We start from the raw sequence: 16,390 nt of genomic DNA on the forward strand, positions 1-16,390 counted from the left end.
GTGTTTATCAACAGCATTAATAAAATTTCAATCAATAATATCAAAGTAAATGTCGATTACATCCGTTACTTCAGTTTCAAAATTTGAATCTATAATACAACGTTACACACAATATATTTTATTGATATTAAAGAATATTAGTAACTAAATAGTATATTTAAACGAAATACTCTTGTAAATAATATGGAAAAATTATTATTAATAACTGGTGATTTAAAGAAATGAGAAGTATCGATAAGTATAATCGATATTAGAGACTTTTAAAAAAATCGGCAAGTAGGATGATTGGAAGGGATGAGAGACGGTGACCGAGAGGCTCACATCAAAATGGCCGCATTTTAGTCTACAGACGATTTTTCTTTACTGTTTGCCAATAGCCGCATAAAGGGCCTGGCAGTGTTCCCTTAAGTGGCAGATCTGTTTCGCCGGAAATTTCGCTGTTGAATAATCTGAAAATTTTCGTGAAATAGAATAAACTTTGGTAAGAAAATTCAACCGCATAATTCCGCTGCCAAATAGCCGGGCCAAGCCCATTGTCTATTGACTACTTCATTAGAACAGAAATTTCTTATTAGCGATTAACGCTGTTACGCTTATCAATTATAAACGAATCTTTCTAAATACAGCTCGTAATATGTGTAATATGATTTACATGTACAATTACTGTCAAATATCTATTACCTCTGAATTACTCATTGTTTTTAACATTACAATGTCATTTTCATGCAATATATTAGTTTACCTAAAATAATAGAATCAAAAGTATGCCGTTTATGTGTAATACTTACATTGATGAAGTAATATTTAAAATATTTAAATATTTTTATATTAGAATAGTTAATGCAGAAAAAATATCATTACAAATATGTCATCTCACAATAAAAGATGGTATCACCCTAAACTCTTTTGTTTTAAATGAATTTGGTACAATATTTTTTATTCAATATTTTTATTCATTTTAGGTTTTGCATAATTTTTGTACATGATGTTACGTCACCAACATCACACAATGCAAAACCAACTTCGAGATCATAACAGGTTTGTAATATAATATCATGATTACAAAATTCTTTGTAGCTCATACAGGAGTATGATGTATATTTAAATATTTTTATTTCATAATGATAAAATATGAAGTGATCACTAAACACTAAATATTTAAATTTTTATATTTATTTTATTTGATGTTTTATTAGAATGGGTGGTCCGATGCGTCCTATGCAGCAGGCAAATATGGCCCCTTTACATCAGCCTCAGCATCCGTTACCGCATCGGAATCCACATCAACAAATACTGTCCATGCCCCCCCATCAACAACACATTCATCACATGCAACATCCTGGACCACCACATGGAAATCCAAGGCAACCAATGTTGATGGGCATGAATGCACATAATGCGAATGGTACATTGAATAAATTATAGCTTGTTTTTGTACATTAGTAAATTATTTTCAATACTAGAGGGGTAACTAACATGGGTTGGTCACTTCTTTTAGGCACCATGGTTAGCGTCAGTCTAAAGGATCAAGCAAATACTGTTTCTGTGACTCTACAAAATCCAAATGTACCACCACCACAGTATCCACCACCGCAAAATAATCAACGAAATCCCCCACCTCCGCAACACATTCAACAACCACAAAGCATAGAATCAAATAAACCAACTACAAATGAATCAAACAGTGGAGAGTCCAGAGATCAAAGTCCACCTACTCAAAATCACGTTAATGTGACTGATTCAGCTTTGGCAAACATGAAAGAAAAGACACCAATGTGCTTATTGAATGAGTTAGCACGTTTTAATAAAATTCAGCATCAATATAGGTTGACTAATGAACAAGGACCAGCGCACAAAAAACGATTTACGGTAACGCTAAAGTTGGGCGAAGAAGAATATGTTGCTGAAGGTCCTAGCATAAAAAAAGCTCAGCATAGTGCTGCTACTGAAGCATTAACGAAGACGTGGTATCAACGACCTCCGCCAAAACCTACAAAGACTATGAGAGTTGGACATCCGGGGAAATGTTTCGGCGGGCCTGGTAAATGCATATATATACTGATTACAAAAAATATATTTGAAAAATGTAAATATTATGAAGTTTTAAACTATTCTCTCCTTTATAGGAAATTTACCACCAACTGTTGAATTAAATGCTTTGGCTATGAAAAGAGGAGAAGCCACTGTCTATACCTTTAGACAAGCTCCACCAGCAGGATTACAACAATATGTTACAAACGGTTTAGGACACTTTCCTCGAATATTTAATCCACGTTTTCCTACATATAATCGTGGTTTCCATGCAGAACCTCAATTATATCTTGTATCTTTGAAGGTAAAAGAGTAATAAACACATCATTATAATTGTATTTCTGGATACAAAATTTTATTCAAAACATTAATTTATAGGTAGGAGAACGTGAATTCATTGGTAGAGGTCTGACAGGTCAAGCAGCACGACATGATGCGGCAAGCAAAGCTTTAGAACAATTGCGCCAATTGCCATTACCAGAAGAAATAGCAAATACTTGTAACAGTGGCGAAAACGGTACATTAGGTGAAGCTAAAGATCCGATTGCAGAATTGAAGAGCCCTGTATCGTTAGTTCACGAAAAAGCATTAAAACGTGGCTTACCTGTTAGTTTTGAAGTTGTGTCAGAAATTGGTAAGCCTCATATTCGGACATTTAGGACGAAATGTACTGTTGGAGATAAAGTCACGTTAGGAGAAGGACCTTCAAAGAAAGTAAGCTTTTGTATTTAAAATATAACATATTTTATATAGATTCTTTGTACTAAACTAAAAAGCATGTGATATATAATATATTTGCAATGTATAGGTATCGAAGAAACACGCAGCGGAGTTCATGTTAGAAGAACTCAATCGTCTACCTCCATTGCCTGAAACTATTCAAAATCGTTTAGTACGCGTGAAGCGCAAACCACCGGCAACAAAGAAGAAGTCGCGAAATCTTATAAAAGTTTATCAAGAACCACGTTCTGACTCTGACTCTGCAGAGGAAGTTAATCCAGTTTCGCGATTGGATCAAATACAACAAGCTAAACGAGAGAAGGAACCTGTCTATAATCTGATTGAAGAAAAAGGTGCTCCAAGGCGAAAAGAATTCGTTATGGAGGTTACTATGGGACAATATTCTGCTCAAGGAATCGGTCCTAATAAAAAGTTGGCTAAGAGAGCTGCGGCTGAAGCTCTTTTAACACAGTTAGGTTACACTAAGCCCCAACCACAACCGACGAAGCCATCGATTAAAACAGGAGAAAGTGAAAATGTTGAACAAAAACCTCGAAAAGTTACCTTCTTAGAAGATGAACAAATCAATGAAACTCAATCTCATCCACCAGTAGGAGGTAAGATAATGTACATATAATAACAATTTTTATAATATCCATTATGTACAAATTATGAATACTAAAAGTTAAAAATCACATTATTTGGTATACATAAGTATCCTGAAAAATTTTTACATTAATCAGGAACTATTGGACGTCAGTTAGTACCTGGACTTTTATTAGTAGACGGAGGTCAGGAATCTAAATTAGGCAGCGGACCTAGCGTACAAATTGTTGCTGAAGAACTACGAGGACAGCAGCAACAAAACCCACCCACTGTTTCTCCCAAAGATCAATTGAAATATCTGTCTCAATTATTTAATTTCAGCGTGGAATTTAATGATTTTCCAAAGGTATATATAGCTACCTTCGTCTATAATTTAAAATATATATTAGCAGATAATACATGTAGTTGTATATGATATGGAATAACAAATTAATAATTAATTTTGTTTTCAGGGAGCAGTAAACAAAGAATATCTATCACTTGTAACATTAAGTACAGATCCACCACAAGTTTGTCATGGCAATGGGCCAACAAGAACTGCGAGCCGTAATCAAGCAGCATTGAAAGCTCTATGTACTTTAAGTAAACTGGGTCTTGATAATGCATCCAACTCACAAACAAAAAAAGAAAAAGGTGCGTCTGGGGATGGAATCCATATTAGTATTCAAGTTAAAAACAATATAATGGATGGAGCTATTGATAAGTAGTTATATAGTATTTAAGATTTACATATAAGCTTAATTTACATTGCCCTTTTAAGGCATTGCAAAGGAAAATTAATTTAAGGACATTTCAAAAATTGATGAGAACAATATATATCTGAAAACAAAACTTAAAAGACATGTGATTTCATTGTTGGTTTAGTATTAATAGTAAACATTAATATTAAACCTTAATGTTAAATCTTCTGAAATACTATGATAAAATTTTTCATAACGATTTGATTGAATTCTTTTTAATTTGTTAAATAGACAGGCGTAGGAGTCATTGTTCCCATTATTGTGTGTTTCTAATATTTTTTATTATATATCATGAATTTTTTATTCCTATTAGTATGTATGTTGTTTTTACGTTTATGTTGTTTTATATATTTTCCTTTAAAAAAATTATTTTTTATATAGTATTAATCATGTGTTTCATTTTTATTAATGTATTTACATATATTACAGTTGTTGAATGAACTAATCGGAGGGAGAATGAGTCTTCTCGATCTATCTCTCTGGGCCTTATTGCACGGTAACTTCGATATTGAATCACCGATGACTCTCGATCTTCATACATAACGCCATTGCTTCTTTAACTTAACGGATCGCGGATTTTGAAGATCAGTAGCTTTTTATGAAGGATAAATCTTTTGCAGTGCCTTAATCGCATCAAAAAATTGCTCAAGCACCAATAAATAATACAGTCTTCTTTCTTCTTTTTCTTCTTTCTTTTACGGCAACTGATCGTTTGCAGCAGCCTTTCATGGATTTCTGCAACGATTATAAATATGGTACGAAGAATTTGTATCTATGATTGCGTAAATGAATATAATTTAAATTATATTTTTTACGCTTAAACATGTAATAACGTCTTGAAGTAAGAGGTGTTATTGGTGCTTGATCAAGATTGTGATCTTAACAGTGATTATTGATTCTATTATATTTATTATAACAATTTCATTGATAGGGTCACAATCAGTAAACATAAACTGTTTAAACATCGTAAATGAAATGGTCATTTTCCAGAGAGTCATGGTTTATGATCATAAAAGCATTGTAGAAACATTAAGCGAAAAATATTGAAATCTGAGATGAAATGCGGCCATCTCCTAATTTCTTTATTTAATCCTTGGCTTTCTCATTCTCGCGAATAAAATGTCTTTTATGTCTTATTACCTACTATGAATGCGTACAAATCAGTGAAACAATTTCATGATCTTCATTTAGATTCATTTACATAGATGTAAAGCAACTTTAATAGACTAGTCTTATTTCATATAAAAAACTTTCATTGTTTTGTTGAGCAAAACGAAATTCTTAATAATGATTAATTTTGAAATTATATATAACGATCAATGCAAAAGAAGCGCATTTTCCAAAATGAGATTCTGCAAGAAATTGAAAAGAATTATGTGTATTAAGTGTCTCCAACTGAGAAAACAGTTTTTTATGATCGTAATATTCACCAAATGCTTAAGGATGCTTTGTTAAATCAATTTAATTATAATGATTTACAAGATTGCACACAGGTAAATAATACAAAGATGATACAGGTTTGGCAATTGGTTGGGGACTCTTTAAACGTACTCGATTGTTCTCCGAGTTTCTGTTTTAGAATTTGTAAAATTGAAGAAAGGTAATGTGATATATTCATATTATTGCCCCAATTTGCTTTTCTATGGGGCCTAGAAGCATTCTGGGGTTATATTCGTGTTTTACAAGATATTGAGAAGTAAAGGACATTCAAATTTTCATACATCCGTTATCTAAAACGAAAATGGAAGATAATCTGGATGTATTGGAAATTATAGATAAGATGGTAATAATTCAAAATTTGTCTCGTTGAGTCATGGTTATTAATAAAATATGTTTGATTTAATCGTATTCAAGATTCCGATGAGACTATGCTAAAGGGACAACGTCGTCGAATTTTGTCTTATTGCCAGAAGTTTATAACGATACTAAATTGGTCATGATATAAAGAATATCCAATAATGAATGAAGATAATGTCGAGAAATAGAGTTCGTTCTATCTATATAAGAACAAAAGAAAATAATACTATTATATGATTCTCTTGTGAAGACTTATCTTATATTCATTATTCTCATCCCATTATTTTACAGATTTCTTAAATATTAATGAACCCTTAAACAAAAAAAAAAGAAAAAGAATATAAACAAATGATCGTAAAATTTCAGTAAAGCAATTGATTACTTTTCCACGATATGTAATACGCTCCGTATCATGGAGATGAGAGGAAAGAAGGGTTACTTATATCATTTATAATACTTTATTCTTTCAGATAACCATTCATAACGCGAAACCTTCCGAATAATTTATAGCTCACTCGAGGCCGAGTTAATGAATGTTCCTTTTTCTGAAATATCGCTTCATAGGTGAGCCTTCCTTCTTCACGTGGGATTCAGTGTTCCAAATAAAAGAAACAATGAAAAAGAGTCGTGGTGAACCTCTTTCGCATAGTTTTTTCAGTAAAAAAAGTAAGAAAATGAAAGAAAAAGAGAAACATGAATCCTACGAAAATGTATCCCTGTTGCAGGACCTATTTTATCCGCGTAAACTGTAATACAATAGTTAGTCGTAATAATAAGTGAATAAAGTATTAATTACTAAGATGTATGAAGTGGAAGTATCTCGATGGAACACGACGATTAATGTGATTCCGAGAAAACGTGGATGCATTAGAATAAAAGGTGACGATCTATAGTCTGCTCAACGAGACAAGAGAGTAGACATAAACGTGGTGATTCCAGTTATAGCAATCACATTTTATTCGTGTCTACTCTCTCATCTCGTTGGGCAGACCATAAATACTTATTTTACAAGTAACTCTTTCCTTTTAAATCTGTAACTATCGGACAGTTGTATTATTGGCACGGAAATTTATATACCTGACTATTATTAAACTGTAAATTATTATGTCGTAAAACATACGTACTTCGTTTTGTGTTTCAACTTATTGATAAATAAATGCACAAAAATTTCAATTTAGTATTTTCAACAATTAAAGCGATTTTATGTTCGTATAATTGAAACATTAAGTTTATGTGAATTGTGTACCGATAGTTAAAGAAATAATTTCAATGAAAGTAGTTGACAATGCGAGTGAATTATCCAAAAATTTCTATTAAAAAAACGTTTAAACGACTCGTTAATTTAATCTGATAATGCTGTATATGTTTATGTTAAAAGAATGCTTTCCTAATGATGGAAAAAAAAGATCATACTATGCGATTTATTGTTTTTAATGTTGTGGTATAGAAAATGAAAGTTGCGCTTAAAATAAATCAGTTACTTTGTTTTTTCTTATTTATTCCTTAAGAGAATACAGTTATAAAATGTAATTTTCAGTAATATTGAGCAAAGAAAAAGCGTGATCGAACGGGAAAAAGACTAAGAAATAAATAATGGCAGTAAAGATTTTACACTGATAAAGTTTTTTATGGCGAAAAATCGTTAACTCTCTTTTAAAGAATAGTCATCTAATACGTAGATATCTATTGCTTATTTAAACTTTATCGGTTTGTATTTGACATCAATAAATGACTATAAAAACTTTGAAATGCATTATATTTTTGTTTTATACATCTGAAATTTAATTCTAACAAATACAATCGCAGATCGTCTATATTTTAAATTTAAATTGCCAATATCGAACAACTGAAATCGATAAATTCGAGATAATCGATCGATTTCCGATGTAGCTGTAAATTTAACGGCAACATTGATCAAACACAAACGATATAGGTTATGTTTATCGCTAAAGTTATTTAGCAAATCAAATTTCTCAAAGAAGATGTCGATTTAAACTAGAAATGCTTTTGTTGATTGAATAATGTTAAGTGTTATGTGGAAATCACCTTTCAACAACAAATCTATTAAAAACATGTAACTTTTTAGTGAACCTCAAGTCATAAAATGAAAGGTTAAGTTACAGATAAAAACGAAAGCATAAAATTCATTGAGATCTCTGGACGCATGCCTGTAAACAAGAAACACTATAGAAAGAACTATTCCTTAAATTAACAAAGACAAAAATAAGCAAGTGAACATGTTTAAAAATACATTTCAAAGTGGATTTTTATCAATATTGTATAGTATTGGTAGCAAACCATTACAAATTTGGGATAAAAAAGTAAGAAACGGACATATAAAACGAATTACAGATAATGATATACAAAGTTTAGTATTGGAAATATTGGGCAGCAATGTTAGTACTACATATATAACTTGTCCAGCAGATCCCAGAAAAACTTTAGGTATAAAATTACCATTTCTAGTAATGATAATTAAGAATTTAAAGAAATATTTTACTTTTGAAGTCCAGGTAAGAAAATGTTTAACTAATCATGTGTAACAGAATACAATATACTAAATGATCATAAATATTTGACTTTAGGTTATTGATGACAAGAATGTACGCCGTAGATTTCGTGCTAGTAATTATCAATCTACAACTAGAGTAAAACCATTTATTTGTACAATGCCAATGAGACTGGATGATGGATGGAATCAGATTCAGTTTAATTTAGCTGATTTTACTAGACGTGCATATGGAACAAATTATGTGGAAACATTAAGAGTTCAAATCCATGCAAACTGTAGAATACGAAGAGTATACTTTTCTGATAGATTATATTCTGAAGATGAATTACCAGCAGAATTTAAATTATTTTTGCCAATTCAAAATAAGGCAAAATGTTAAGTTAGTACTAATTTCCTAACACTTTACAAAAATGTTTAAGAAAAAATAAGAATAAACAACAAATATTTATAAATTAATTAATTTCGTGATTTTTATTAATAGTTCATACTTATTTAATAAATATATGTTTAACACATTAACAAATTACCATGTTACAACAACAATAACATGTTTTAACATGTTAAATATATTTCATTTTTGATGTATGTATATTTCTGTTAAATATTACAGTACAAATTATATTAAAAGATATGTTTATTAAGCAATGATGGCGTAATGCGTGCGTATGGTAATTCCGTTTATATTCAATTAATCACCATAATTGTATTTTTTATTCAATAAAAGGTATGAATTAATTAGTTAATTACTTGTATTTTTTCTATGAAGCAAAACTTAATTTTTGTTATTGAGACAAATGATATAAATTCATAAAAATAACTTATGTTCGAAACATCGTTTATCTATTAACCTTAAAAGCATAATTTTCCTAAAATTAAGAGATCACACTTTGTTATGTTAATCAAAAATAATGTTTTATGTATAGTGAAACATAGTAAAAAATATATAATCTTTTGCAGAAATTTCGTATAAGCTATATAATTTAAATGTTAATGACATAAATAAAAAGAAAACACATACGCACTAAAAAAGGAGAAAGCACATACGTACATTAAAAATTGCGGAAAACAAGATAGCAGTCGTATATACTTGGAAAGTGTATTAATTGCTAATTATTAAGTATTGATTTTTTTAAATGGGGACGTAGCATATCAAGGGGGAGGCTGTTCGTTCGCAAGTACCTGGAACTATTTTTCACTGCGACAAAAACATCTACATTCATCCCTTCTACCATGAGGCGTAGTAATACATGCTCAGAAAAATGGCGGGAAAGTTTGGAAAAATTGTCATTAAATTTGTCGACGTGGCGCAACATCTAAGAAATATATCGATTGAGATCTATTTCTAGTGAGATAAATTCACAATTCTATAAAAGCGGAGAGTATAAAACAACTCCGATGAATCATTGACGAAGAAAATAAAAAATACGAACGAATGAGTCAAAGAAGATGGCGGACCAATTAAGAGTACCGCGTTGATACATTTTATTCTTTATTTCTAGCAAAGGGTAGTATTTTAGAAATACGAATTCATGGATCCACGTGAAATCTTTAATTCCTGCCTAAATAACGATCGAATGATAATAAAATACATTATAATATTCTAATAGCAAATATCGTTTAATACGACCGGAATCCATAAATAAAACAATTGGTTATATACATATGTTTTTCAAATCGACGAATGCTATTATATATTTTGTATTGAGCACTCGTTTCGGGAGAGACGCCGACGCCCGGCGCCGACGTCGTTTTTAAAGCGTCAACGTTGTGCTGGAGTAATCTCACCCAATCCGGGAGACTCATAAGTAAAAAAAATCGTTAGAATAATCAACCCTCTCAGACACGCTGGCACGTCGTAAAGATGCATTGCTGAAAGTTTTATATCGGACGTTTCCAACGTTTTTCCATCACGGTGCTAAGATAACGAAAGGGAGGGAAAATAAGCAATAAGCAATGAATTTAACATTGTGAAACGGGGCCGCGTGAATCATTTAACATAAATCATTTTTAAATCGTGCTTGTACATATAAATTAGTGAGAAAAAAAATATTTCCTTAGCGTGGTGATATCTCGTCATATTTTTTTTTTCTTTCTTTTTGAAATGGGTACGGCGAGTCGCGATTTCGAGCGCGATCGGGAGGACGAGATCCACTGCCGAATTTGTGCTAGTGACATACCAAGAAACGACGGGGTCCACATTTTCGCTGAGGATGGTAGACGGCACTACCTGCAGACCAAAATACGAAAATATCTCTACATCTTGGTAAGTCTTCCTCCGCTCCGTGTAAATCAGCGCGATTGCCGCTGTATGCGCGCCTACATGTATATACATACAGTTTCGTGTGTAAGCCTAACATGTGTGCGGATTTTTTTTCGAAAACTCCACTTGGTACCCCGTTGCCGGATGTTTCGCGCTCAATCCCGCCTGTATCCTGTTTTATGTACATGTCAAGAGATACATGTATATTTATCTCAAAAAATTTGAGAACTGTTACAGAACTTCGAAATTTTGTAAAATGCCACAGCATCGATGCAAATTCGAAATACATCTTTTTGGACAAATAAGACATTCAAAATAATGCATGTAAAGTAATTAACTCACGTAGAAATTATTATTTTGTTATTGTTTACAATTTAATTTGGTTGATTAATGAAAAATCGTATTGTAAAATCATCTGTATTTAAAAATGAATTTTAAACAAAACGATATATTTTATGTATTTATGTAAATTAATGTGAAAATTAACGCAATTATAATTCTGATGTGTATACATTGTATTCGGAATAATCGAATATCCATAATTAGGGAAATGGAAGAATCCATTTTGATGGGAATGCAGAAGTGTTAAAAATTAGCATTTTATTGATTACGATAAGTATGCTATATGCACTATATAACTAGCGCATCTATAAATATAATTCTATCCATATAATAATTCATAAATAATGTGTAATTTTCCGATAAAGAAAGATTGTAAATGAAATATTTAATAAGATTTGAATATTAAAAAATATTTTTAAGATTAAAATAAACAAAATTAATTATTCAGATAAAATTCAGGTTATTTTTCATATAAAAAGAAACTGGCAGAAAACACACATCATTTATTTTATAATAAAGTAAATAAAATTTATTAATTTTACAAATAATTTAAAGTCAATTTTTTATTAAAAATTTTCTTACATTTTCAATGTTTAAAAAATTTTTTTTCAATAAATAATGAAATATTAAAAATGTTGATTTTTCTTATTATTTCAATAATTTTTAATACTTTCATTAATTTCTAATCACTATTTTTCTATATCATATTTTTTGTACATTTTATTCTTATATCAGTTTATTATCAATAATTATGTTGTGTTGTAGGTGTCCTCTGAAGATAAATTATCAAAAATGGTATGTGTTACGTGCATTAAAAGATTAGAAAGTATTCATCGCTTTGCTATGATGGCATATAGAACACAGGAAAAGTTAAAATCTCAGTTATATAGTAATAGTGATGATACAAATATACAGGATGTAGAAAGAGAAAGTGTTAAAGATGTGCAAAACACAAGGAGGATAGAAGACCGGGGATTATTACATACAATATTAACAAAAGTATATTACAATCATTATATGTTTTAATTTATTCTATAGATATCTATTTAACATTCATCATCTTCTAGGGGGCAATAGAAATTTTGGCTGAAGGCGAACCACTGGGACCATCAGAATTAATGTCACAAGAAGATAAATGTCATACTCCAAGTATGGAAGAAATGGAAGTCAAGGTAGACCCAATGTTATTTTTACAGTATGGTATGGAGAATTCAGCATCAGAAACTTCAGAAGCATCTGATACAGAAGAAATAATAACAAAAACAAACTCCCCAGAACCATTACCATTAACAAATAAGTAAGAATATTTATATTAACATAACAAAGCATGGTATAGTATTTACTTAACATGTATGATTATATATTTACTCAATTGCATTTATGTCCTATAGAATTGATGAAATAAAAAAGGAAACAAAAGAGGAGAGCAATGATAAATTACAAGAAGATACTGAAGAACTTATTTCTAATGTATCAACTAAACCTCATGAATGTACAATATGTGCTCGATCCTTTATATCTCAAATTGGTTTACAAAATCATTTATGGTCTCATTTGCCTAAAGATAAACGACTTGATGGGAAGCCTATTTTAAGATCCCAACAAGTTTATTCTACTAATGGTGTACTTCATATGAATACTGATAATAATTCATCAAGCAATTTTATCTGTCCAATTTGTAGTAAAAAAATTTCTACTAAAGGAAATCTAAAAGTACATTTGGAAACTCATCGGCCTAAGGGAAAATATGGTTGTGACATATGTGGTAGAATGTGAGTACTTTGGTTAAATTTGATTGAGTATCCAATGAAGCGACTATTAATAAAAGTGCTCTTCGCATTACAGCTTTAAAACACAGTCAAATTTATTCAGACACAAGGAGTACCATGGTGGAATACAATTTCCATGCAATGTATGTGGGAGAGTTTATCCAACAAATTCTACATTACGAGCTCATAGTATAACGCACTCGGATTTGAGGCCGCACGCATGTCCTCTTTGTGATAAAACTTTTAAAAGAAATCAAGATTTAAAGTTTCACATAAATCAACATACAGGTGCAAGGCCTTATCAATGTCCATATTGTCCGAAAGCTTTCGCGAGTTCTGGAAATTGTTTCTCACATCGTAAAAGAATGCATCCTCGAGAAGTACATCGAGATAGACAAAGAGCAGCAGATTTAATGAGATGAACCATGGGTAGCCAATACGAAGAATGGTTTTAGAAAAATAAAATACTTTACGATATTATCGTATCCATGTGTATTAGCTATTGTAATGAGAAACATGAGCTTTAATTTTGAATATTAATGGTGCTAAAACGCAAGGAGCAACGGAACTTTTGTATACTTTAATTGAGTCGTTTGAACATAGTGTTAGGTACTTATTGTTATTGACAAGCACTTAGTTGTTTGTTCTTATGGCGTAACTAGGTCTTCTTTACATATTATAAAATAGAAACAAATATATATTTTTCTTAATTTTTTAACTTATTGATGTTATCAAACTTGATATACTTCCATTGTTGTTGATGAATTTAGTGATTATTATTTATTGACTCATATATAGTACAAGTGATAATAACGATAGGTTTTAAACTTTCTAGTTATAATAAGAAATTCGTATTTTTTACCGTTTATCAATATTTAACTTGTATACATTTTCTTCTGCATATTTAAGGGTAGAAGTTATAGACCACCCTTGCTACCATTTCTTAAAAACGATTTTATGACAATGCGATCGTTAAAAAATTATACGTAAAATAAAGTTTTATTTTACATGCCCATCGTTAACGACGTAATGCTGAACATTATTCAGTCGAAGAACAGTATTATTCAAATAATTTTCAATGTAATACAAATTAACCCATCGGTAATGAGCACAATGAAGTATTAAATTTTAAAATTAAGATTAAAGTGTATCTCTCATAATTTGCGTAAAAAATTGACTAGTAAAGAAAATTTAGTAAACGTAAGATAACTGTGATTTTTTATAAATCGGTGGTATATTAGAAAATTCAATCATATCCGATGGGTTTAAGTATATATGTATTGGATATTGTAGATATAAAACAAAATAATAATAGTAACGTGACTATTTATTTCCGTACGCTCAAAATTTGGTCTAAATTTGACGAAATATAATTTTTTTTAATAATTAAATACGAATAAGGAATTTACAATATTTTTTGAAACCTTGAACGGGTATTCTGTATATTGTATGTGATATTTTTAAGCAACATGTACTTAGTATATTTTCAAGAGACAAAAGGTACAAAAGGTTGGACATTGAAATTATTTTATATTTATTTCACGATTGTCGTGTCACCGAAGGAACGATTTTATTTTATTTTTACGAATAACATAAATGGATTTGAATGGTGATGAACGTTCTGAAAAAAGGAACGTGTTATTTTGTCCATATAAAAAGAGCTGTTTAACGATATTTGATAAAGTATTTATATTTACGAAATGATTAAAAAATGACCAAAGGCGAAAAAAAGAAAAGAACCGGAAAAGGAAGCATTTCTTTAGGGAATAAAAGTAGAAAATTTTGTAGTTCGAGGCATATTTTTAGCACAATACATGAACAACATCATCATTAAGTAACGTTAAGACTGTATACGAAATTCTGTGTCAAATTAGAGTAATTGCGTAAATGTAAGAGATTAGTATACAATATCAATGGCTGTATGTGACGAAAGATGATGAGTCTAGTTTATTCAAGATACAGTATTAAGTATAACGAATAATGTAGAGGCTGTAGCTACCGTTACAAACGATCATAATGTTATTCTTTTAAACAGATATACGATTAAAGAAAAGTAAATGTTAACTAAAGTCTGAGTAGCTTTTAGGAAACTTTAGATAAGAGTTTTTAGAGAAGAAGTCATGTAAATGTAGAGGATTATAGCCTCTGCTTCCATATGTATCGTATACATCGCACACGTGCTAGATACTTCAAAAAAAGCGGATGTTTGATAATGGACAGTCACAGAATAATGTACGACGATCACATAATTAAGAAGTAGTACTTACAAACGGAAAAAACCGTATGTAACTGCGTGCTACCATTGCTAAATTAGTGTAGTAGGGTGGCCAAGCTTTCGCCATAATGAAAATGAAATGGACCAAGGAAGAATGGAATAGTATTGTAATTAACACATCGAATTCAATTTAAAACAAATTTCAATGGTCTTTTTCATCGTGTATTTAGCTTCGGTTCTAAGATTATTTCTTAAATCAGGTGATATTTAAAAGTATCTAAAAATAAATGTTTCGATAAAATATTTTCTCACGTTTTATATACAAAAAATATTTGATAATGCGGAAGCTTTGACGAACAGCCACCCTAGCTTATTTAGAGATACAATCGTATATTTTGCAATTACCTTTTTGCAGACGCTTGCCAGTTACGTAGTTAAGTAGACGAAGATTATTGGATAATTATATATCCGCGAAAATAATCAATTTTTGATAGAAAGAAAATGAAGAGATGATCTCGTTCTCACGGCTCAATTTTTACATCTAGTTTTTGAAGCAGGGATGAGCAAATTATCATTCTCTCTTCTGAATTTCATTTTAACCCTAGTACTGCCAAATACATTGCTTCCGGATTATGTTATAGTTGTTGACAATGTTAAACATTGTATTCTTATGTATTACGTTAATTAATTGTAAAAACATCTTATTATAAAATTTAATTATATTATTTATAAAAATTAATATAATTTATAATATAAATTAATATAATATAATTATAATTATAATATAATAATATAATTATTTTATTTATAAAACATTAATTATAAAAATCTTGTCTTAGTTATTAGTGCTATATTTTTAAATAGATTTGCTCAACTCTTGCTATAAGGAGTCAAAAATTGAGTATTTTTTTAAAGTTCACGTAACACAGAAGCGATTAGCGTTTAAATTAGCAATTAAAACAATATCTCAGAAGTGCCAGTAAAGCAGTGAACTAACGTAGTGTATTCCGGCAGACAAATATTGGATAATTATATGTAGATTCGAGGTATGAGTTGTCGATAATATCAATTGTGACACTTAATAAAATGATTGTATAAAAGGTCAGTAGTAAAAGTTTACGCTTTCATTCCATTATGTTCTATCCTTTGCTTAATTATCATTTTCATTTCATATAATCATCAAATAATCATCTAACAGGACGAAGGCGAACTCGAATATATTAAACGCGTTCTTTATCGTTGATTTTTCGCGATTTAGTAAAAACAATCGAAATTTTACAGTTCTACTCGGTAAAACAACTTGATAAAAAATTAATCATTCTTTGTCATAAATTTTATCTCAACGTCTTATCTTATGTCTCATATAAAATTAATAAAAGGATAAAATTTCCTTATCCT

At 30.2% G+C, this 16,390-nt stretch overlaps 3 protein-coding genes and 1 long non-coding RNA gene across 8 annotated transcripts; 3 read left to right on the forward strand and 1 right to left on the reverse strand.

Moving 5' to 3' along the window:
* Positions 1 to 282: 282 nt before the first annotated feature.
* LOC126913885 (double-stranded RNA-binding protein Staufen homolog 2) lies at positions 283 to 7,643 on the forward strand. Of its 3 annotated transcripts, XM_050717147.1 has the most exons (10): positions 283 to 481; positions 963 to 1,038; positions 1,197 to 1,405; positions 1,499 to 2,041; positions 2,127 to 2,335; positions 2,410 to 2,745; positions 2,840 to 3,368; positions 3,495 to 3,703; positions 3,810 to 3,990; positions 4,527 to 7,643. In XM_050717147.1, the coding sequence occupies exons 2-10, from the start codon at positions 983 to 985 to the stop codon at positions 4,535 to 4,537; spliced, it is 2,283 nt and encodes a 760-aa protein (XP_050573104.1). In that variant the 5' UTR covers positions 283 to 481; positions 963 to 982; the 3' UTR covers positions 4,538 to 7,643. The 3 variants fall into 3 exon arrangements, with proteins under 3 accessions (XP_050573104.1, XP_050573102.1, XP_050573103.1); XM_050717145.1 differs by having other exon boundaries at positions 3,810 to 7,643; XM_050717146.1 differs by lacking the exon at positions 963 to 1,038 and having other exon boundaries at positions 3,810 to 7,643.
* A 90-nt stretch (positions 7,644 to 7,733) lies between these two features.
* Positions 7,734 to 9,149, forward strand: LOC126913939 (cilia- and flagella-associated protein 20). The gene is made up of 2 exons (XM_050717250.1): positions 7,734 to 8,407; positions 8,480 to 9,149. The coding sequence occupies exons 1-2, from the start codon at positions 8,132 to 8,134 to the stop codon at positions 8,783 to 8,785; spliced, it is 582 nt and encodes a 193-aa protein (XP_050573207.1). The 5' UTR covers positions 7,734 to 8,131; the 3' UTR covers positions 8,786 to 9,149.
* On the reverse strand, positions 8,851 to 9,598 carry LOC126913959 (uncharacterized). Its single transcript, XR_007709522.1, has 2 exons — positions 9,455 to 9,598; positions 8,851 to 9,272 (listed from the first exon to the last, which is right to left on the reverse strand). It is a non-coding gene; the product is annotated as an uncharacterized LOC126913959 (long non-coding RNA).
* Positions 9,599 to 9,613: 15 nt separating this feature from the next.
* Positions 9,614 to 16,097, forward strand: LOC126913911 (zinc finger protein 90-like). Of its 3 annotated transcripts, XM_050717197.1 has the most exons (6): positions 9,614 to 10,669; positions 11,774 to 11,803; positions 11,924 to 12,007; positions 12,076 to 12,305; positions 12,400 to 12,780; positions 12,854 to 16,097. In XM_050717197.1, exons 1-6 carry the CDS (start codon positions 10,508 to 10,510, stop codon positions 13,197 to 13,199), a joined length of 1,233 nt encoding a protein of 410 aa, XP_050573154.1. In that variant the 5' UTR covers positions 9,614 to 10,507; the 3' UTR covers positions 13,200 to 16,097. The 3 variants fall into 3 exon arrangements, with proteins under 3 accessions (XP_050573154.1, XP_050573153.1, XP_050573156.1); XM_050717196.1 differs by having other exon boundaries at positions 11,774 to 12,007; XM_050717199.1 differs by lacking the exon at positions 9,614 to 10,669 and adding an exon at positions 11,398 to 11,526 and having other exon boundaries at positions 11,774 to 12,007.
* The last annotated feature ends 293 nt before the right edge of the window (positions 16,098 to 16,390 follow it).

This window comes from Bombus affinis, chromosome 2 (assembly GCF_024516045.1).
Source record: "Bombus affinis isolate iyBomAffi1 chromosome 2, iyBomAffi1.2, whole genome shotgun sequence".
NCBI classification, from domain to species: Eukaryota; Metazoa; Arthropoda; class Insecta; order Hymenoptera; family Apidae; genus Bombus; species Bombus affinis.